The 24,367-nt window shown below is 31.6% G+C and overlaps 2 protein-coding genes across 3 annotated transcripts; both read left to right on the top strand.

The window, feature by feature from the left end:
* The first annotated feature begins 4,523 nt into the window (after window positions 1–4,523).
* Window positions 4,524–17,408, top strand: LOC108744850 (lymphoid-restricted membrane protein). 2 transcript variants are annotated; one of them, XM_018480803.2, is made up of 8 exons: window positions 4,524–4,664; window positions 6,395–6,490; window positions 12,838–12,974; window positions 15,861–16,023; window positions 16,143–16,378; window positions 16,542–16,787; window positions 16,898–17,074; window positions 17,141–17,408. In XM_018480803.2, the coding sequence occupies exons 1-8, from the start codon at window positions 4,656–4,658 to the stop codon at window positions 17,325–17,327; spliced, it is 1,251 nt and encodes a 416-aa protein (XP_018336305.1). In that variant the 5' UTR covers window positions 4,524–4,655; the 3' UTR covers window positions 17,328–17,408. The 2 variants fall into 2 exon arrangements, with proteins under 2 accessions (XP_018336305.1, XP_018336304.1); XM_018480802.2 differs by lacking the exons at window positions 4,524–4,664; window positions 6,395–6,490 and adding an exon at window positions 6,784–7,169.
* Window positions 17,409–18,123: 715 nt separating this feature from the next.
* On the top strand, window positions 18,124–24,207 carry LOC108744820 (histidine--tRNA ligase, cytoplasmic). Its single transcript, XM_025975090.1, has 8 exons — window positions 18,124–18,364; window positions 19,680–19,904; window positions 19,967–20,188; window positions 20,254–20,460; window positions 20,527–20,821; window positions 20,889–21,017; window positions 23,289–23,431; window positions 23,491–24,207. The coding sequence occupies exons 1-8, from the start codon at window positions 18,275–18,277 to the stop codon at window positions 23,734–23,736; spliced, it is 1,557 nt and encodes a 518-aa protein (XP_025830875.1). The 5' UTR covers window positions 18,124–18,274; the 3' UTR covers window positions 23,737–24,207.
* Window positions 24,208–24,367: the final 160 nt, after the last annotated feature.

The following is a 24,367-nucleotide window of genomic DNA, read 5'->3' as shown; positions in this document are numbered from 1 at the left end:
ACAAAATACCTCTTAAAAATGGCATGCAGATTTTATCTACCATGGTAAACAGTGTAACGTACAAACAGGTACCAAAGGAAAAATGCGCAAAGTACTGTAACCTCATACTGAATATAAATATACATACAATGTAGAAATCTTCCCGAAGTGAGTTAGTTTTTTAATATGAAATATTCTCAATTTTTACCCACTACACACTTCCTCAAATTAATGAGGAAGAATTTGTTGCTGTTGACACACCCCCGCCGCCAAAGAGCCCGGGTTCGATTCCCGGCGGGGGTGTAACAACAGCAAGAAATTTTTCCTCATTTTTTATTTTTGTTTACGATACAATTTATTTTCTAAATCAGTGATCAAAAAATAGTCATTGCGATCATAAAAAGCAGTAAAATTAATTTAATTACATAATTACCTACGTATTAGGATAAGCAGTAGTAACAAACATTATGCCGATTTTTGATTCTTAACATCCTACTGTTCGATATGAACGTTTAGGGAACATTGGGAGTAATTTCGTGAATGTGACGGAAATGCATATAAGCGGAAGTCAGATAGCGTGTGCGCTATTGAATTGATGTTGCCCACTGGCGCTTGAAGAGACAGAGGGAAATAGGGAGAAAGACAGCTGTCAACCCCTTCGATTTAGTAATCGTAATCTTGAACAGCATCACGACGCGTTGCCATACAGCTTACGCTGTAAAATTATTATTTTACTCCTATTTTTCACTACTAGATATTTTTTATATTCCACAATAAAGAAACGGGAATAGTACATACTTATATTAATTGTAAGCATGTTATGAACGAACTGTAGCTGAAGGAGGCTTGGTATAAGACAATTATCATAAGTTGTGCAAATCTTAGCCGAAATAAAAAAGTTAATTATTGTCGTGCAACATTTCTGGCGGAAAATGCTGCTTAATCACCCGGCCAAAAACAAAAGTATACGGGCGATGACAGTAATGTTGCAAAGCCACCGCAATAAAAACCAATTTCGTCTCGAATAAAGTGCGCGCCTGTAATAACGACCGCGTTTTACGATAAAAAGATATAATTTATGAATGGCAACACGGTATTTTATAACATATTTGCTTTTACGGACACCGACAGGCCCCTTTCTCAATTTAATGACACAATACGTTTAGTTTTTGTCGAAGATTTTGCACGTTTTCACTTACAAAAAGGTGCGTATTCATTGAAGAAGATGCTTGTAGACTCTTGGACTTCTAGTATAAATTGTTTTAACAGTAAAGTTTGGGACTGTCGAAAGGTTTGAAGAAGTCTAAAGATATTTTTAACACCGATGGAGAAACAGTATACAATATTCATATTAAAAAAAAAATTGGGTCGAACTTTACAGAGCACGGAGTATAAACTCGGTCGCTCGTAAATCTACACTTCGAATTATTAATTTTTTTGTGCTGTTGCCGCGGTTTAATTTCCTTAATATTAATAACTTCAAGCCGGTGCTGTTTAATTTACGGGGGCAATATCTAGATAGTAAAATCAACGGTTGGTCCTTCGAGCCGGACACCAAATGTAGCGTCACAAACGAAAGATTTGTTCTTATCCTTGGAGGTGCGAAGTTCACAGTAAAAATCGTATAAATGTTTTTCCTTGCATGTTTAGTTGTTTATGGGTCTGTTTTAAGGGAACGTTATTATACAATTGTGAAAATTGTTGCAATTGTGCCAGACGCTAATAAAGCCGATTTAATTGCAGTAAAAATATTCATTGACGCAAAGTGTATGTCAGTGTGTCAAAGTCGCTAAAATGCTAAGCACGCTTGTGGTTCTAATTTATAATCCAGTTTGCTTGGTGCAAAAAGTCACTAACGATACACACACCGGCTCCTCCGCAAAAGAAGACAAATATTCAGAATTCTAGGTACAGTTGGCAATTTGAGGTAAATTACCAACAGGACGGTCGAGATAAAATGCGACAATAATATGAGGATTATATGTATCTAGTTGCGGCTTTTATTGATTGATTTTATTGTTAATATTAACATTTTTATACAATACATGATGTATTAAAAAACCATAAAGCAAAACTCATTTAAAAAAAGTCCGGCGAAAGTAGACGCGCATTTTAAAGCTTTAATGTTTGGGACATTTTAGCGGTCTCTTACCATTACAAGGACAAGTGTTTGTAAGTTGGTACGGTTTCAATGAAGATTGCTGTAGTTGAATGCTCAACATTATTCAGAGAAGAAAACTTTTGTAACTTCTCCAGAATGAGCCATAAGATGGCGGAGCACAATCAGGCAAAACTGAAATATTTTTAAAATATACATGGATTGGAAAATGTAATTTTAAGTATCAGTACTAATTTTAATAATAACTTAAAGTAAAAAACACTAAATGCTACTAATAGTAAGATTTACCCAGGGTTATGAAGGTAAACTTTTATAAAATGAGAAATTATATCTTTGTTAACGATTATATAATTAAAAACTATTGTGATATTTAAACTCATTTGAAGCAATAAATGCTGCTGAATTCTTGAATCAATTTTATGTATGTGCTTTGGTTGGATAATGTTCAAGCTTTTAAGGCTATCGAAGTTTTTTTTACAAAACCAATATGGACAAAATTAGTTTAAAATTATCACAGTAGTTCTACAGTTCAAAAGGTTGCAAATACTAATATGTATACCTAGAGCATCGGTTATAAACAATTTTTATTCACTAGATTGCTGTTAATTATTGAATTTGAACCTGATATTTTGAAAACGTTAAACATAAATTAATTTGTATCAATCAGTCCATAAAATAAGCTCAGTGGTCTAAAATTCACGCATTATTTAATGCCCTCCTGCTTTGAAATATTTTACATTTGATATTACCAAAAATCTGTTTGAATTTCTAATCCTGTTTGAATATGTGTTGAAGAATTATACATAAATCGAGAGTAAATCAATAACTGACCTAAATGATGAAAGTGTACCAAGAATCGAACAACCCAGATATATTTAGTAGATACCTAGAAATTAAAGGAAGAACAAAATGGACAGATGTAATTTTTTTCAATTAGAGACATATTAGAAGCAGAAGCAAGAGACGTAGATTAGATTAGTGTTCACAAATAGTTAGTTAAGGATGTGGGATACTCTATTTTAAGGGAAATGCGAAGATTGCCTCAGGATAGAAAAGACTGGACGAGCGTATCGAACCGGATAACCGGGTACTTGGTAAAACCACTACGATTAATGGTTCATGTCTTCGTTCCAGCGAACTTTCAAATAAATATCATACTATACCACTCTCACTAACGTCGAAAACCACATTAAATCCCGTTCTAAAAGTCGTTTAAACACTAAACCAATGGTTGACGGATTTACAATCAAATAACAAATAATTTAGTATAGTAATCAATAAATAATACAACAAACGGCCTAATTACCAATTTCTATTAAGTAGGTTTTTTGTTACACTTATTAGATAATTGTTACTGTGGTTTTTTTCTTCATTCGCTGGTAGAATTACGCCGGGTTTCCAGAATCCTGGAACGGCCGGTTCCCCAAAAAAAGGGTCTGATCCGCCACTTACCTAATCCAAAGTGGGTACCAGACCAATTTCTACTATCGACTATCTAAATGGGGGGGACCGAAAGAGGAGTTCTCCCCCACCACTGTACCATAAAAAGTTCGTGGCGGTCTCACCCCCATAAAAAGTTATGGGGGTTCAAAGTTAATAAATATGCCAATTTTTATACATTTCTAGGCATGTAAATATTTATACAGTCATTCTTAAACAATATCCAAAGGTAAAACCAATGAAAAATACATAAAAATATTGAGAAAGTTATATAAAATATTATTTAAGTAAATATCTTTATCAACAGGGTAGGTTACGTTAGGTTAGGTTAGGTTATCGGGTTTTGTTCAAGTGACCACCCTCTTTCGATCGCCCACCTTCACTCGCTTGAAAATATTTTTTTTTATTAAATTTTATTTGAATTATGGTGTATGAAAATCAACTTTCAAACCCCATAACCTTTTATGGGGGTGAGACCGCCGCAAATTTTTTTAGGGGGTTTTACTCTGATAACCACTCTCTTTCGATCCCCTCTATCCTCTTTTTGGATCCCCCCTACCCCCACCCCCATCTAATCCCCATAAGTTTTTATGGGGGTGGGACCGCCACGAACTTTTTATGGTACAGTGGTGGGGCAGACCTCCTCTTTCGATCCCACCCCCCGAAGGGGATGGGAGCCACCATTTATACATTTACCGATATTGGGCTATACAAACGAGACAGAATTTCGAAAAAAAAATCAAAATATGTTTTTTGTCTTAATCAGGCACTATCCACCCTGTAGCTGACGATCCGTCTGTTGCAACTCCGTTCGATTTCGCGTTAAGTTTGTTTGAATAAGGCTGTTAAGTTAACAGTTAATTGTGGTATCCGCGATTAATGATTTCTAATACATTCAGAAGGTCGTTCATATTTGACTTTAATGAAATAGACAAGCTTTGTTTACAAAAGCGCCATAAATAATTTCTCAGTAGAACGTTCGCATACAACAAATGGAGGCACGAAGAACGCGATAAAAAAGTGCGTGAGTGTTTTGGATACATTTTAATGACAAACTTTGCAGTTTTAGTATCTCAAGGTTACCTAATAGTATATAATAACCGTATATATATATAACATGTTCAAGGTACGTCCATTGTTTTATTAATACGTTATATAATAATGTGCCGCTTTCAAATAATTCTATTTAGTCAATACGTGAATTCCCGACGATTGCAAATTATCCTTTCCTTGTTGATATCTTTTTTTTTAATACCCACGATAATAATGACAAAACAAATACATAACATGTAAATGGATTTTCGTGTTAAGTCCAAAGAAAAGATTTCCGGCAACTGATTGACACTAACTTAATTTTGTATTTATTCCAATTCTGAAGGTCAGCATGAACTGTTGTTCCATTTTCTTCAAGATAAAAGACTTGAACAATGAATAATGTTGACTGCAAAAGGAATCTGCATAATTATTTAACATGTTTTGTCTTGGTTTCCAATTATGATGACTTGAAAAACGCTGTATTTCATAGCCAAAAGTAGAATAAAGGTAATACTTAATAAATGTCCAGTTTTCTAACAATAAGTTTAGACGAAAGATGTATGAAAAATTCTTAAAAAAAATATGAACTAGCAATCAGCGTGCATAGGTAGTCATTCTAATCAGTTTAGTCATACAATACAGCTAGGTTAGCTCATAATAATAGAAGAGTTTGATGATAATGCACCAGGTATGGATGGGATAACAGGAGAAAATCTCAGAACATGTAGAACAAAAGGTACGAGATCGTATGTTTAGGCCACTTAATTGCTTTTACGAGACGGGGAAAGTCCCGAAGTTCAGGGGGATGGTCAATTTCGTTTAGAATAACTAGATAGGAGGAACGCCAGAGGTCATACTAACTTTACGGTAACAAAAGAGAAAGACCGCATACATAGGGTTGGTAAATTTAGAAAATGCTTTTGACAATATGAAATGGAGCAAGATGTTAAATATACTTAGTTAAAAATGCAGGGATGAGATACAGAGGTAGAAGACATCGGTAAATCCAGCACAAAACAACACCAGTCCTTAACATTATCGAACTGTTCAGAGCAACGAATTTGCTGAAGAAGTTAACGATTAAGGATTAGCGGACCGGGAAAGTAACTACTAAATGCATATATAGGGGATTATCAGCAATGCGCAACAATAAAAAGACGAAATACCGATTTTTAAGGCCAGTAAATGATTTATTTACAGTATACGGTGTGACCTAGGGTAAAATATACACCATCAAGAGTATACTGTATTAATAATCTGGAAACGATATTGAGATTCTCAATCGTCAAACAACTTAATTTCATGGAAAATTACTTTGTTATTTTTCCAAAAGAACCCGAAATACTTTAAACTAATTATTTTGGTCTATTGCCAAGTGTTAATAAAAACACAACATGCATTTCCGGATAATTTTAGTCTTTCTGCACGGATACCAACGAACTTCTGCGAAATTAATTCAAAGCATCAGAGAACAGATTGTTTCAATTTCATGCAAGCTATTGCTTCAAATTGAACGCAATATAATTGTTCACTCATTCATAAGCGGCAAAGAGATCGAGAAATTGAATACAAACTGAGATCATAATATAATGGTTACTTAAAAAAAAAAAAACGATTAATTTTAAGACCCCTCTAAAAGAAATTGTCGTAAAAAAGTCAATTATTTTGACAATTAAAATTGGTTAATAAATATCAGTTTTAAAAAAACCATTTGGCTCTGTTGATACGTATGTGGATAATTCCTTAATAAAAAATTAATAAACATTTATTTTTTTATACATATTCCCAATTACTAGTAATTATTTTCTCAATTATTGTTAGTTAAGTAATCGTCCATGGACAAACGAAATATTTGAAGAAGGAGAAGATGAAGAAGAAGAAACCGATGAGCCTACATTAGCACCATTAGATGTTTTGGTAAGTTCTTATCAATTCATTATTAGTAACTAGCTATTAATTATATTTTATCATTCGATAAATAGTACCTACACATTGGTTTCTAACTGTCTAACTAATGTGATCACGTAATTAACAGACAATTAGAAATTTGTAGCATATATATTGGTAATAAATCGAAAAAAGTGTAAAAATTTTTCAGGGAAGTAAAATTAGAAAATAATATGTATAGGTACATATTATGTATTAAGCAAGCAACTGGATGTTCTTTGGCGATTCGTAGCCTCGGAACAAGTGGGGAGTGCATAACTTGTCAAATAATTCCACATTTTGCTAATAAGTGTTCGTATAGCAAAGTAAGCGGACGGAGTATCAGTCGCGAAATGTTTCTGTGATTTGAAATTTCACTCGTCTTATAATTTTATCAACAATAGACCAAAGCAATACAAGTGCGATGGCGGAAACCCTGAATCATTACGAAAGACTTTCGAATTGCAATCCCTCTCAGCGGTCTGTCCTTCAAACAAATCCTCAAGTCTCAGATTTGGATATAATAAACACTACGTTAAAAAAAACTGGGGATTCTTATTCTCTTTCAAGTGCCTCAAGCACTAATTCGGATAGTAGTGACGAAATACCAATTGACGATTGCAAAACACCCCCTCAGGATGGTACGATTCCTCAGACGATCAATGATAAGGTATGATACCACAAAATACTTTTCCAATGATCCACATACCTTTTCACAAGGTATATTAAAATTAAAACATGTCTTTAATGCCCTGTGCTGTTCATTTTTTAATTAATTCATTAGTGCACCCTGTTATAAAAGATATAAAACGCGCAAGTACATGTTATCACCCTGTGTATCTTCTAAAAAAGTACGTCATATTCGTTTCTATAGTAGAAAAGAATATTGCAGGGGTCGAACCCCTAATTTTGATTAAGTAGAATCTGAAGTAAATAATTTGTAAATATAAAGTTAAAAATATCTATTCGTTTACAAAATATCGTATTTTTTCCGTATTGTTTTGTAAAGCCAAATAATGTTATTATTTATTATATAAAAAATAGCGTGTCAAATTTCAGAAACTGTTTTATATATACCTACTTGCAAGCTACTATATGATGATATTATTTGACGGGTAAGTAAAATTGATTAACAGTCAAAAAATGGAGTATCTATATGTTCGAAAAATTTGTCAAAATTTTTTCTATTTGTGGTAATATGCGCAGTAATTTATTTATTTTTTTATTCAACTATTTCAAATATGTTTCATCGAGTTATGTTCCTATATTAATAAATAATTTGCGATTTAAATTTTCACTTCTTTAGGTCGCAACTATAAAATTTCATTTAAATTCATTGTTTAAATTCGATTATTCGTTATTTTTAAGCCTATGTAACTCTATCTTGGATAATATCGTTTGACATTTTACGTGATTTCTAACTTATATCGCATTTTTTATAATACCGTAAAGTATCAATTTCATTCTAAAGGATTTTCCTATATATTCTCTCGACATCTATCGCTTCAAGAATGTAACCGAGTAGAATTTTTATATGTGTTACTTCCTTTATTATTAAAATTTTAAGCGGTCTTACTAGCCATCGAAAATCTATTTCACACTTGAGACATTACAAATAATATTATTATCGCTTGAGGGCTTCAAACACTGTCTTTCTTTGCAATTTATGTACTTTGATCGCATGATAGTCACTTCGGGATTCAGGGGTCAACCGAAGATGAAACACTTAATTGGTATCATGAATTCAATTAGTGTATTTATATGGATATTTATACTGGTTGTATAAATTTCGCAAATTAGTATAGAGGGTAATATTCTCAGATACAGGAAGATTAAGATAATCATAAATTCCGATTCATAGATTCAATTCCTAAATACGTAATATGCAATAAAATATTGTAACCGTCTATACAAAATTATGAAATTAACACTTCAATTTCTGTTTTATTTTATTATATTTTAAAAATGGAGATTGCTGATATAGAATTAAATACACAATACACAACTGAAGGTTGTAGACATACATAATTTATAACGAACTAATGTGTTAAGTTATAAAGAGGTAAATGCCTCCAAGTAATAAAATCAAAAAAGTTTTTATTTTTTTTGTTTTATGTAAAAATGATTTTAATATGTCGGATTATGGACCGTCCAAATGTCTACCGACGATATAGCAAGTATCAAGTCCATTATAGCATTTTACAATAAAAATATACATGTTTGTGTTCGTTATCACTGACCTCGATGACTTCCACACACTATAGAATATTCTATAGGTACATACACACATTTACTGTTATCAGTGACACCCACTATTATAGCGATTCTTGTGCCTGTTACATATGAATGTATAGAGCATGTTAGTCAAGACTGAGCTGCCCAAATAAGGGAAAAACAACTCCCATGATCACTTTTATGGCTGTTGGGCAGCAATGCGTAAACAAACGCAGTCATGTTATCCTTAAACATTTAAAATGCACGCCTTTTAAATTACTTTTATTGTCAGTCAAAACACTGGGATTTCCTTGATTGAAGGTTTTTATGTCACGTTAACGTGAAAGACGATTGAACAGGTAATTATGAATGGTGTTGGAACTGAAACACAATAGCACACCGTTCCAGAAGTAAATAAATATTAGATATATATGTAGCACTATAAAATGACTAACTAATTTTGTGTATGTTGCCTATTGCCTTCACTATTTGCTTTAAGAATCTGTTTAACTGTTGTACTTGAAGTTGAATCTTATTAGGAAAAGGCAAAAATAATATGATGTCCATCTTCAACCGGAAATATTGACGATTATGGTGCATAGATTAGCTTTTTTTTTACATAACTATTAATCAAAAGAATTGGAAAAAGAAACAGGACCTTAGGAAAGAAAATCACAAGGAAAACATGGAAAAAAATATTTAATAAAAAGATGAAGGGTAATCAATCACTACAGATGGAAATTAAAAAAAAAAATAGAACTGACTGGAAAGAACAGACATTGATAAGCATAAAAGAGAAAGAATGAGTTAGAATTCGTCCAGGCATACAAGAAAATATGAAAAGAAAGGCAGGAAAAACTGCATTATTTAAGAGATGAAAGAGCAAAGAGAAAAACCGAAGTTTAACCGCATGATATAAAGTAGGAAGTGAGAATAGGACGACGGAAGGTACTGGGAAGAACAGAAGAAAATATACAGGTTGTCTAAATTGGAACCAGAGGCACTGGAACACATTTTTAAGAAATGTGGAATGACATGAACTGGTGCGAAAATATGGAAAAGTCAAATAGAAGGAATACTATGGAGGAGAAAATAGCAGAAAAGCGAGAAGAATAAAAATGTTTAGTTTGTAAAACTCATCATGTTTTTAATAAAGCTATCTATCCGTTAATTTATACCGTAGGTGCTAACAATTAAAACGCCTTTAACCTCTGAGGTTGCTGTTTCAGATGAAGTTGTTTACTGCATTACATTTCGCCTAAAAGTTTAGCCAGTTGAAAAAGATCATTAAAGTTTCAGTCTGTAATTTCAAAAAGATAAACTTATCAGTAATTTAACAGTTATCAAGTGAAGGACCGATAATGATAATACGTAGGTTATAGGTAACAGTTTTGTCAAAAATACGAATACGATTATTAATTTAAAGAAACCGTGTTTTCACGAAATCGTTTTCATTTAATGCATGCTTTGAAATAAATCTAATGTTATCTGCATAATTATATAAAAGCAAAATAATATTAAAGTTCGGTTATCATTATTGAATAAACAAGTTGTCTGGGAGATTTTTTTTTATTCCTATCATCAACACTTATTGGTCAGCTTCTTAAAAATTAAATAGAGACATTAAGGAGAGGATAGCACAGATCGAGACGCCTTTAATAACCAAAAAAGTCACTTCTGTGCTCGCAAATGCGGTTAATTTGGAAATTTGAAAGAGATTACTAAAAGCACGGTATAAAGATTCTATACAGTAGGTTCACTCCTTTGATTTGTCTAAAATTTTGTAGGTCATTATAAATTAAGTTTATGTGCTTTGCCGAAATGTTTAGATACAAAATGTATTTGTACTGTGGCTATACGATGACAGGAGAGACGTGGTTGGGAAGTGAACCTACTGTATAGGATCTTTATATTGTACTAAAAGTGTGCTTGAAACGCGGTTCTGGAAACGTTAGCGGCAGACACGGTGGTGAAGGAAATGTAAGAAAACGTTTGAGTTGTAATGTGATGATGAAAATACCGTGCATTGAAAATGTTGGAAATGAGGAGGCATTAGAAAGAGATTGCTATAGAAATCAATAAAAAAAGGAGAAAAAGCATGGCAGGATAACTTATAAGACATGATGGGTCACTTAGAGACATAAAGCAAAACAGGAGTAAAGAAGTATATCTACATTGCATTATTGTTCGTAAAGGGATTTTCTACTTTTCCGGAAAGGCGAAGATAGGAAGACTGGAAGTGCGTGTCTTATTCTCGCCGACAACTCTTTAAAGATGACAAATAAATAAACATTTAGTGATTATTTATTATATATATGGTTTTTAATAAAGTTTAACAGAATATTTGAAGAAAAGTGGAGTGGAACATTATTTAAAATTTAGCATCAATTGTGAAACCGATAAATAAACTTATTTTCTATTAAGAATTCGTTAATTAGTTCAACAATTGCTCCATATATTTAAAAAATACAACAAGTTATTGTACCTGTTTACGATTTCTTTTGAGTTCATTTTGGTATAATTAAAAATTAATAGAACAGTGTTCTAATTAATTCCATAACGGTGATTCTAATGTTATTGCATTTCCGCTGTTTAAATGATTTTTGGTCTTAAGCAGCTCGTTAAACTTTTAATAGACTCCGATCAAATTGCAAATGAATAATAATCCACTGCGGTTTTATAATTCTCAATTCTGCGGAAAGCACAAGAAGAAATACATTGCAGAAAATAGGCTCTATATAATTATCCAGCAAACTTTTATAAGAAATGTAACAAAGAAATATAATTCAGGTTAAAAAAACTCCGATTAGATACCTATATAAAAAAATTCAGGGATGATGTAAACTGAACAGGCATTTCTATTAAAATAATGATAGAAATTTGATAACAATAATTTGTGGCAATGTAACCATTACAAAAGATAACACATGGTTTTCCTCTGATTTTTTCTGTTTTGGAATGAGCATAAACAAAACCCAGTAAAAAATGTTTGTTTATAGCAACTAGCCTATCGAATGCGTACAAGACATTAGTGGCGGTTACATCATGGGATGGGGATAGCTATATATCCATTTGATATCTGTAGTCTGCAGATCTATTTTTACAACAGAGTAATAAAATTTAATGCCTATTAAGGCACATGAGCAAATATTATATTTAAAGTCTCAAGAAAGTACCACAAGTACACCAAAAAATTTATACATCACCAAAGTTTTAATTAAATTCCAACTTCCTATACAATATTAGAAAACTATTTTGCACCCGTACGAAAACAAAAATTACTAATAAATTAAATTAATAATTTTTTTTTACTTTTTCTTCTCTGGGCGACAAGCAATGACGATAAAAGAGCTGAAAAAGTAATCTTTATGATATCTGAATGCAAACTATTTTTAAGAATCGCAATTAAAAAGACATTATATGAGCGTCTGCCACATGACATACATGACAGAGATCATAAAATGCTTTACTAGATTGCAAAAGATCTTATTATTAGATCTAGATTGAGGAAAAGTGTACACGATTTAGAAAACGTTTTGTTTATATAGAACGAAAGAGAGGTTTACAGTCTATTAAAAGACGTATTAAAATAAACAATGGTCGAAAATTCGCTCTGTATTACATATTTCAACGAGTTTTCGGGAAACTTTGTTATAGATAAAATGAAATAGGTATTGGTATATACCTATATTACTCAAATATTTACGGGAAGTTGGTAAATAAACAAATCTAACGACTTATCTGACGATCTAAGGCGGATGATTTCTATTTACAATAAATTACCAAAAATAAGCATACCGCTTACGCCATAATATTTATTAAATAATTATTATAGACCCAGGCCAGAAATGTATTTTTGCAGACGGGGAATTTGGTGTTTTTATTTTAAGACACCGGTATGGTTTATGATTGCATAAGGTAAGGTGTTGCAGATGTCATAATTTGTCGGCTTTCGCTAGGGTTATTAAGAATGCGGCTGTATCGATCGCCGCCTGCGGTATACGTTCATAACAATATTTTATACACAATACTTTTTTTATAATAACATAACAACTTATAAAGTGGAAAATGTATCAATAATTAACATTTCTTAGCGAATTTGAAAACAATGGCTTGTTTTGTAGGACACTTTGACTCGAAAACTGAGGTCACTATCTGATGGTCATGCTAAGGAATATAATACAGATGGAGAATTTCAGGTTTTTCCAAGTTTACCTGATTCAGTTTTGCAGAAATTGGGACTAACCGGAGAAAATACAGGGTAAGAATTCCAATAAAATTGAATATGCAAAAGAAATTGATGAAATATTAACTTTACAAAGTGCTCTCTAAAAACGTATTTTTCAAAATAAATCGGTCAAACCATTTTTATCGTAGACATACTTTCAAAGTATACAATTAAAATGGAAAATTAATTATCTAATTTATGTACGAACTATTAAAACAATAAACATAATATCATATCTCATTATGGATTTGAGTAAACTTAAAATTAGAAAATAAATCAGCAACCATTAAACATATTGAAACAATCATTTTAGCTACTAATAAAATAATTACTGGTAATAAAACTGATAAGATAGCCTTATAAATAATCCATTGAATTCATGTAGATACATTACATAATGGGATAATTGTGCGCTACATTAATTAAGTGATATATAAAATCGATAATGTAGCAAGCAGATATGCAAAAATTCGGTTGTTTTAATCGAATCAAGATATTTATCCTAAACATTATTTAAAAAAATTTAAGTTAGATTCTAGACCGTTACTATCAAATTATGTAGTTCTTCCAGGGTGGTCAAATAATTACACAATTATAACTTTTTTGTAACGTTTCGCTCTATTCAATCATCTTAAAGACTTTTGAAGTGTTACTGCTTGTACACATTCTCTGTTGTTCAACATGAGAGAATGTTTAAAAATAAGTTAGTATCTGTGTACAAACAGGTTGAATAAACCGAAACGTTACAAAAACCATATAGTTGTGTAATTATTTGACCGCCACCTTGGAAAAAAACTACATAAATTAACAAAAATGCTTATAACACATGTTATTGCCAAAATGAAAAGGAATAGTTAATAAATAATTAATAAATGTGACCTCTGGGCAAAGGATTCTGCAGAACAGACTGCTTATATCACTTCATTCAAGAGTTAAAATGTAAATTTTATACCAAATTAAACCGATAACTTTGATTTAAAGTAAAATTATATTACACTTTTCCTTGATTTTTCTTTAGTCCCCCAAAACTGATTTGACAATTTATTTCTTTTAATAAAAATTTACATCCAGTATCATGTTACGAAATTTTTACATTATTTTATTGTTTCTACCTTGCGCGTGCCTACAAACTATAAAATATAAGGCTATTAAAATGCAAATCTAAAATATTTATTGGCAGATAATTTGGTTTAAAACTCCACAAATAACTAATTAGTTTTTGAGTATATTAAATTAAATGCATACGCTAGAAGTATATTACAGTATAAATGTGTAGTAAAAGGCTAAATGAGAAGGTAAGCCGGCCATTAAAGAGATTTGTTCTCTAAACTGCAACCCAAACATAGTCAAAACCTTATTTTTTTCAAAGTCCCATGTCCATATGGAGGAGAAGTTACTGTTTACAGACGAGACTATTAAATTTTACGACGAAATTATGTTAATTCGAAAAATTAGATTTGCTAAAACGTTGTCGATTAAATAAAATAGTGTTTACTGGCTTTGGCTGAAATTTACGCAAGGGATTGTAGACAGACAGATAAATTTCACGTACGATTACCAATAACAATTATATCCAATAGAAGATAATTACGTAAGAAATAGGCGACAGAGTATAAAAGAAGTAAGGTTTGTACCTATCAAAAAAAGAAATACTTTTAAATTGTTAAATAGGACGTCTTTATATCTTATAGAAAGCATTATGATTAGAGACCCACGAGGAATTTCTAAATCTGCTAGTAGATTCACATCACAAAATCACGAAACGATTCACAGAAGAATTTGGTGCTTTTTTAGTGCTAAATTAAAGCTCTAATTAAAATTTTAGTTCTCCATTCCTTGTGTTTTAAGCGAAGACTGACATAGCACACCCCACTCGGAACCACCACCAATTTTCATATAAGAAATGGAGCATAAAAATTTTAATTAGAACACAGAATTAACACAGAAAAATCACTAAATTTACTGTGAATCGTCGTACGGCTTTGTGTATATTTACGTATGTCACTGATTCTTTAGACACCCTGTATACCAGGAGATAGGTGCTCACCATAGCAAATTAATGATAAAAAAACTTGCAATTCTTTGAACCCTATTAGTTTGCTTTGAGTTAATGTAATTTATTACGAGTTTATAAAAAAAATGCAAGTTGTAAAGTTACAATCTGCTGATGTGATTTCCAAGAACGCAAAACAATTTTTCAATTTACACATATTATACCTGACAAATTTCAAAAATAAATGTACAAATAAATGATTCTTACGTCCATGTGTGTCAACAAGTCAGCAATAGGTAATTACACAAGCAAATAAATGAAACAATTTCATAACGATTAACTGTAAACGTAAATTAAGTTGCTAATTTTTCATTTCAGTACCACTAATTGTAAACTCAATTAAAGGAAATGAATGTGGTACTTTATTTAATTTTCAAATAAAGTCACAAAAAGACCTACCTAATTCGGCACCTTTTACCATAGAACGAGCTAATTTTGTTACGGCTCTAGGAAATAATTTGATGATGTTGATTTGAATATATAAAGGGAACATTTTTTTATGGTTCAGAAAACCACCAATCTAAGTAATCGTACAACTACATAAAGTTATATGTTCAGATATTTCTGCATATGAATAAATTGTTCATAAAATAACTCGAAGTGGTCTGTATTCTGGCGAAACTGCCAGACTCGGATCGCGATTTCGATCTTTTTGGATCTCATCAGCGTGTCGCAAACAGCTCCGACAGAACATAGACCAACTTTTACCTGCTGCCTCAACAGCGCGTTTTAGAAAATACCACAAATGGCGCAGTAAACGCCATCTGTAGCACGATGCATACGTAATCCTAAAATGTAGCATAGTGCTACAGATGGCGTTTACTGCGCCATTTGTAGTATTTTCTAAAATTGTTCATACCTTATAGGATCAGATTAAGCGAGCAAGAGATGGAGGAAAGATTCATCGCTTTAGCTTTAGCTTTCTCTATAGACGCAACAACTATAACTGATAGATGGGAACGACAACAAAGGTTTCGAGATCAAACGGAAATAAACTTCGCCAATGAAATTGACAAACTTATTGAAAAGGTATAAGCGTCAAATATTTTTAAGAGCGCATATCTAAGTTTAGACCAATGTGGTCAACAAATTGACATTGAGTAGACGATTCAGAAAAACAGAATTCAAGGATGATAATTTAATTTTAGGTGCACAAGATTCAGCCGCTATGCGTGGACGCAGAAAGAGCAGAATTATTAACAAATCTTTTAGCACAAACCGACATAGTGGTAAAAGCATCTTCCCATGCTACAATCGCAGCTGAAAGATTTGGTGCTGTCCAACATGAACATCGTCTTGCTCAAGCTGCCCACCTAATGATCAATTACGTAACTGCATTAAAACAACAAAGAGATTCAGCTCGAAAACAACTCCAGTACACGAAGTAAGCTAAATGGAAATTGTCATAGGTAATTCTGAGTACTAACTCAAAGTCACCACAATATTCATTTCATAAAGAAAACCCATTTCAATATCTACCAATACTTATTATTACTTCTTTTCATTCGTACAAATTCAATAACTTAATGAAAGATGATGTGATTCAGGAGAGTGCTGCAACACACCAACTCAACTGATTCGATGATTGTGAACAAAACACGAGTTTCACCTACCCAAACATCAAATGGTAACAAAAATGTTGCTACTCGAAGAAGAGCGAGTATCGCCACAATTACTCAACCTTTTGAGGGCAATTTAGCAGTGGGAAAAGGAGCTAAATTTACCCGTAGAACATCAGATTTAAGTAGCAGATTAACTACTTTGGCAAGGTCATCAAGACTAAGCCGTTTAGAGTAAGTTTATTTACGTATTAATTTGCTTGAATTAAGGAAAAAAGTAGCTATGAATGATTGCGTCAATTCTTTACAAATCTTCAATCACCGAAATCACTTCCTATTTTCAGATTAGGAGTTGATCTGTCTAAAATAAAAGAAGGCATAGAAGCAGCAAGTCGGGCCAATTCGCAAGAAGATAAAAGCATGTCCGAAAATGAGTCGGAAGATGAAGATTTAGAAGAAACAAAAAACGCAGACAGTAGTGAAGAATTTGAAGACATAGACATATCCAACTTCACAAAAAAGTAATTAATTCTTTTCGCAATGAGAGTGCATAATTATTATGCAAATTTTATTTTATTTCTTTGCAGAGACAAGGTTGTCTACACAGTCAGAAAATTCTACCATAAAATAAAAAGCAAATACACAACATGGGCTAAAAATGGTGTGCTACATGAAATTTTTTCCGTAGGCGGAATTATTTGTTTCTCTCTAGGACTTATTACGTTGGGAAATTTAATGATCGAAATAGAGTACGCTCAACGCAAAAATATATAATACGGTGCGCAATTCATGTTTTCCTGCCAAAGATGAATATTGTACATTTAATTTATTGATAATAAACTCAATCTGTTGATTTTCATTTTTTTTTCTGTCCGTGCAACAACTAATAACCGCCGTTATGCGAAATAAATTTCCTGATATAATAAAAAAATTAAAACTTTTTATTCTCTATAAGCCTACTATATACTTAACTGTTATTTTTTATTATCTTAACAATTTTCTAAAACATTAGGTACCTCTAATACAAAATTCAGCTCAATATAAACTTTTTGCGGCTTACGACGCAAACTCTGAGTACCTATTTTAGCGGCATATTTTTAGTTTAAATTTCAAAACTTGTTTACCTAGATATATTCTATACCAACCTTATTCTTGCATGCTGACCATGTATCCATGTCCTACGATCTCTTTAAATGGTAACTAAACTTACACTTATTAATCAGTCAAACAAGAAAATACTTCGGAAAACTTTTACACAATCGCGATAGTTTACCCGAACTTATATTGAGATGAGATTGTAATTAAAATAACGATACTCATTTATATAATCATAGTTAATATAAGTCTAACAAGATAATGCGACGCTACAATACGAAAATTAACGAGAGCCGAATTATTTCTAGAAATTGCGGATGGAAAAGGAAATAACGCCATCATATCGGCATTAGTAATTTTTTCTTCACAGTAATGGCGCACTAACGCGGTAGTTTCAAAAAGTTTATTAGTTCCATCTCTGTAATTATAGATAGCGCGGAAGGTTCCAAAAATACCTCACAATTTTCATGACGTAACATAGACAGCAGTTGTCATTAAATACTCATAAATTATTTATTAGCCTTACCTATTTGCACGTGGAATAGTAGCGGTGATTTTGTGCGTGGTTGTTTTGGTTTAAAATAATCCTAATTAAAATAAATAAGAGAATCATCTGGAAAGTGAATATGCAAAGTAAAGAGCAGATACAGAATTTGGTGAAAGAACAGGCAGATTTAGTTCGAAAATTAAAGGCAGAAAAAGAAATAAAAGATAAAGTGAGTATATCCTATTTACAAAAGATTATTGCATCATTTTTTTAGAGTTTATCTATATAGGGCTTTTTAAAATTTGTTGATTTTTACTTTTGCTTAAAATTTATAATAGACAAAGAATTTGGCAATGAGAATATTGTGAAAGACAATCACTTTCTAATTGCACTATAATTAGGTACATAGTAAAATACTTTTTGCTTTATGTAATAGTTTGTCTATAATATATCTTTAGGGTTTGAATGGAATCTCCTTGAACTATAACGTAAATGAAAGGTTTTTGTCTGATTTAAACAATTATCTCTCATCACGNATTTATGAAATATATTTTTTAATGGAATACCAGTAATTAAAATTCTTTTATTCCTTTCAGTTACACAGAAAACCTTTACGCTTTGTATTTATTATTCTATCTTTATTTTAAACTCTGTTGCACATTCTTGAAATGAATAAATATTTTCTTTAACGGCTTAGTTTATAATTAAACCTTTACCTCTATATGGAAAATTAAAAAGTATAACTTTCTGATGTAAAACAAAAAATTGACAGCTTAACAGGCAACTGATTAATAACACTATTTGAAATTAATAACGAAAGTAAGTTTTTAGACTAAAAGTTTAAATAATAAGAACATAGTAAAATACTTTTTGCTTTATGTAATAGTTTGTCTATAATATATCTTTAGGGTTTGAATGGAATCTCCTTGAACTATAACGTAAATGAAAGGTTTTTGTCTGATTTAAACAATTATCTCTCATCACGTAGCTACATTTCTTCTTTTACCCCAAGTAAACTGGATCAAGAAATTTTTAGTTTAATAGTAAACAAAGAAATTAATCAGTATGTACATCTAAATCGATGGTTTAAACATATACAAAGTTTTTCTGAATCAGAATGCAAGTTATTTAAGTCATCCACTGAAGGTTCCAAAAGGAATTTTCAGAAATTTGTTTTGGATAATCAGGTAATTCAATTTTACTCAATTTATGTTTTGTTAAAGTGTTGAAGCAAAAAAAACAAGGATGACAATTCTACTGCCACAGTTCATTACATGGTGTTCACGACCTGTAAGGTTTTATAAGGCAAGGAGGTGTATTAGTGCTACTTCCTTTTATTATAATAAACTACAGGTCAGTGAACAACTCATATATTTGTAAAGTATACTTTCTTAAAAACTACTGTATAAAATTCTTTATATGTTAATAAATTTTAATGCAATAGTCCTGCCAAATATCCAAATAAAAATACAAATGATAAAAATTAGCATACTTATGCATGACTGTTTACTTTAAAGTGCAATTTATCCTTTTTTCCTCTTCAGATTGACCAAGAAGTGGCAAAACTTTTAAAATTAAAGGCACAGTTAAAAGCAATTGAAGAAGATGATGTTCCAAGTACAAAAAATTTTGTTCTTAAAGCACCAAAAGGCACACGAGATTTTACACCAGAACAAATGGCTATTAGAAAATCAGTGTTTCAGAAAATTATAGCAGTATTTGACAAACATGGTGCTGAAACCATTGACACTCCAATATTTGAATTGAAAGTAATATCAACTTGCTTCTTTATTTCTTTTTAAATACAGTCATTGTGTTATTAAACTTTAAGGATGTCCTTACTGGTAAATATGGAGAAGATTCAAAACTCATCTATGATCTAAAAGACCAGGGGGGTGAAATTCTTTCACTCAGATATGACCTAACAGTACCTTTTGCTCGCTACTTAGCTATGAACAAAATTTCCAATATTAAGCGTTACCACATTGCTAAAGTTTATCGTAGGGATAATCCCTCAATCACTAGGGGCAGGTACAGAGAGTTTTATCAGTGTGTAAGTTTTATTACAGGAATTTATTTTTATTCTTACTAAACATTGTAATTTTTCTATGGATGTAGGATTTTGATATTGCTGGAGTTTATGATCCAATGATACCAGATGCTGAGTGTGTTCGAGTAGTATATGAAATACTAGACAGTTTACACATTGGTAACTTTACTATTAAATTAAACCACAGGCAACTATTGGACGGTATGTTTGAAGCTTGTGGGGTTCCTACAGAATGTTTCCGTGCAATATGTTCAGCAGTAGATAAGTTGGATAAGGTAAGGTATATCCTTTTTTTTTATTGTATCAAAGTAATCGTCAAATACAATATTTAAATTTCTTAGTCACCGTGGGAAGAAGTTCGAAAAGAAATGATAAACGAAAAAGGACTTTCGCCGGAAGTAGCTGATAAAATTGGAAAATATGTTCAACTAAATGGTCGTGAGAAACTTATCGGAGAATTATTAGCAGATTCTAATCTTACAAAGAGCAAATCTGCAGTTGCAGGATTAGAGGCAATGAAACTAATGTTGCACTATTGTAATTTATTTGGTGTTAGCGACAAAGTTCTTTTCGACTTAAGTCTTGCAAGAGGACTTGATTACTATACAGGAATAATTTATGAAGCAGTCCTACAAGGTTAATTTCCTATCTGATATTGAGAGAATAATTTAATTGTTTATTATTCTTTTAATATTTCTAACAGATTCAACGTCAGAAGGGAGTGTTGGTTCGGTAGCGGGTGGTGGTCGATATGACAATCTGGTGGGCATGTTCGACCCTAAAAATAAACAGGTACCTTGTGTAGGTGTGTCTATTGGTGTTGAAAGAATATTTGCAGTAATAGAAGCCAAAGCTGCAGCNTTTTCTCACAAAACAGCTGCAAAAATGTTATCTCCTGTACAAGTTATTTCTCCATTCTTTTCAGCAGAATTCTTAGCCATAAAAACAGGCTTATCATTTGGAGTATCCCTAAAGTAACCAATATGAAAACCTGAGGAGTCATCTCCTTTTATTACTGTTTGAAACTCTGGAATATCATAATAATATCTCCAGTGCAACAAATACTGTTCTGAAGATGGTTCTATAATATCAGAAAACTTTCCAGCTAGAACATCATAGGGACCAACTAATTTTAAACTCATATCTTTGAGGGCATCAGATGGATCATCATTGTTTAAATCCTTACAATACTCCCAAAACTGGTAAAAATCAGCAGGCATTTCAACAAGAAATTTTGATTTAATAAATTCTCCCTTATCAAAGGTTTTTGGAGTTCTTTTAAAATTTCCTTGTGAAGCTTGAACTTCCTTCTCATCTAATTGCTTATCTTCATCTTTTTCAATTGATGTATTAGAGACAGGCTGATCTTCAATTTGGTTTTCATCTTCAGAGTCAGAAATGTCATTGCAGGAGATCTGTTGAATACTGGTGTCCTGATGTGCTTTCTGCTTATCTAAGGTTTTTGGGGTCTTTTTTGAATTTTCTTGTATAAATTGAACTTTCTTCTTACTCAGTTGGTTATTTTCATCATTTTGATTTAATTCATTACGAAGAAATTAAAGTTAATTGCTTTTTATTCCTAATTGCTGAATAAAAAATATTCTTATTAATTGCCAAATAAAAAATTTATTATCAAATGCAATTGAACTTGAATGAAAACAGTGTTTGCAACAGTTAAAATTATTTTTCCCAATAATCTATATTTCCATATTTAATAGCATTAAACACTTATCTTTGCAGAAATTATTAACAACCATGACAAGGTAGTAATAAAGAAGTGGCAAAACTTTTAAAATTAAAGGCACAGTTAAAAGCAATTGAAGAAGATGATGTTCCAAGTACAAAAAATTTTGTTCTTAAAGCACCAAAAGGCACACGAGATTTTACACCAGAACAAATGGCTATTAGAAAATCAGTGTTTCAGAAAATTATAGCAGTATTTGACAAACATGGTGCTGAAACCATTGACACTCCAATATTTGAATTGAAAGTAATATCAACTTGCTTCTTTATTTCTTTTTAAATACAGTCATTGTGTTATTAAACTTTAAGGATGTCCTTACTGGTAAATATGGAGAAGATTCAAAACTCATCTATGATCTAAAAGACCAGGGGGGTGAAATTCTTTCACTCAGATATGACCTAACAGTACCTTTTGCTCGCTACTTAGCTATGAACAAAATTTCCAATATTAAGCGTTACCACATTGCTAAAGTTTATCGTAGGGATAATCCCTCAATCACTAGGGGCAGGTACAGAGAGTTTTATCAGTGTGTAAGTTTTATTACAGGAATTTATTTTTATTCTTACTAAACATTGTAATTTTTCTATGGATGTAGGATTTTGATATTGCTGGAGTTTATGATCCAATGATACCAGATGCTGAGTGTGTTCGAGTAGTATATGAAATACTAGACAGTTTACACATTGGTAACTTTACTATTAAATTAAACCACAGGCAACTATTGGACGGTATGTTTGAAGCTTGTGGGGTTCCTACAGAATGTTTCCGTGCAATATGTTCAGCAGTAGATAAGTTGGATAAGGTAAGGTATATCCTTTTTTTTTATTGTATCAAAGTAATCGTCAAATACAATATTTAAATTTCTTAGTCACCGTGGGAAGAAGTTCGAAAAGAAATGATAAACGAAAAAGGACTTTCGCCGGAAGTAGCTGATAAAATTGGAAAATATGTTCAACTAAATGGTCGTGAGAAACTTATCGGAGAATTATTAGCAGATTCTAATCTTACAAAGAGCAAATCTGCAGTTGCAGGATTAGAGGCAATGAAACTAATGTTGCACTATTGTAATTTATTTGGTGTTAGCGACAAAGTTCTTTTCGACTTAAGTCTTGCAAGAGGACTTGATTACTATACAGGAATAATTTATGAAGCAGTCCTACAAGGTTAATTTCCTATCTGATATTGAGAGAATAATTTAATTGTTTATTATTCTTTTAATATTTCTAACAGATTCAACGTCAGAAGGGAGTGTTGGTTCGGTAGCGGGTGGTGGTCGATATGACAATCTGGTGGGCATGTTCGACCCTAAAAATAAACAGGTACCTTGTGTAGGTGTGTCTATTGGTGTTGAAAGAATATTTGCAGTAATAGAAGCCAAAGCTGCAGCGTCGAAAATGAAAGTTAGAACTACGAATGTCGAAGTTTTTGTAGCATCTGCTCAAAAAAATCTTTTAGAAGAAAGGATGAAATTGTGCACTGAACTTTGGAACAAAGGAGTGAAAGTAAGATACTTTCTAAATATTATACAATACAATTTTACTAATGGGAATCATTTTTGTAGGCGGAACAATCATATAAAAAGAATCCAAAACTATTAGCTCAGCTGCAACACTGTGAAGAGTACCAAATTCCTTTAGCAGTAATTATAGGTGAGTCAGAACTACAAAAAGGGGTGGTTAAGCTTCGTGATGTAGTTTCAAGAAATGAAGTTGAAATACCAAGAGCAAAGTTAGGAGAAGAAATCAGGAAAAAACTTCAAGAAATTAACACGCCTATGCTAAACGGTTATGGAAGTAAAACGAACTAAAAACCTAATAAACCATTATTTATTAATGTCAAAAGTATTTTTTTATGACCAGTTTTCTTCTGATAAAAACTTATCACGGGTTAAATATTTTTATCTCACAAAAACTTTTTTCAAAATGTAAGTCTTGAATCTTATTATTATGTAAAATAGGACTTATTTTTTATTCACTCTTTCTTCTAGTCTTCAATCCCTTCTATTATTTCACATTTAACAAAAAAAAAACATTTCTGGAGTTCCAATAAAAAATATTTTGAGACGGTTGTATGGGATTCAAGAAATTGTAGCTAAATAATAATAGTAGCAATATACACATACATTATTTATGAAATATATTTTTTAATGGAATACCAGTAATTAAAATTCTTTTATTCCTTTCAGTTACACAGAAAACCTTTACGCTTTGTATTTATTATTCTATCTTTATTTTAAACTCTGTTGCACATTCTTGAAATGAATAAATATTTTCTTTAACGGCTTAGTTTATAATTAAACCTTTACCTCTATATGGAAAATTAAAAAGTATAACTTTCTGATGTAAAACAAAAAATTGACAGCTTAACAGGCAACTGATTAATAACACTATTTGAAATTAATAACGAAAGTAAGTTTTTAGACTAAAAGTTTAAATAAT

Source organism: Agrilus planipennis, unplaced genomic scaffold, assembly GCF_000699045.2.
Source record: "Agrilus planipennis isolate EAB-ADULT unplaced genomic scaffold, Apla_2.0 scaffold35, whole genome shotgun sequence".
In the NCBI taxonomy this organism is placed as follows: domain Eukaryota; kingdom Metazoa; phylum Arthropoda; class Insecta; order Coleoptera; family Buprestidae; genus Agrilus; species Agrilus planipennis.
The sequence above is the reverse complement of the archived record's forward strand: the minus strand, read 5'-3'. Positions and strand labels throughout refer to the sequence as shown.

Excerpts from the sequence above, each read along its gene's own strand:
- LOC108744820 (XM_025975090.1), top strand. The coding sequence starts at position 18,275 with ATGCAAAGTAAAGAGCAGATACAGAATTTGGTGAAAGAACAGGCAGAT. Across the intron at positions 20,461-20,526 it reads CAGTAGATAAGTTGGATAAG|TCACCGTGGGAAGAAGTTCG; the intron begins GTAAGGTATATC and ends TAAATTTCTTAG. Across the intron at positions 21,018-23,288 it reads TATTGGTGTTGAAAGAATAT|TTGCAGTAATAGAAGCCAAA; the intron begins TTGCAGTAATAG and ends TTGAAAGAATAT.
- LOC108744850 (XM_018480802.2), top strand. The coding sequence starts at position 6,924 with ATGGCGGAAACCCTGAATCATTACGAAAGACTTTCGAATTGCAATCCC. Across the intron at positions 16,379-16,541 it reads AAACAACTCCAGTACACGAA|GAGAGTGCTGCAACACACCA; the intron begins GTAAGCTAAATG and ends GATGTGATTCAG. Across the intron at positions 17,075-17,140 it reads ATATCCAACTTCACAAAAAA|AGACAAGGTTGTCTACACAG; the intron begins GTAATTAATTCT and ends ATTTCTTTGCAG.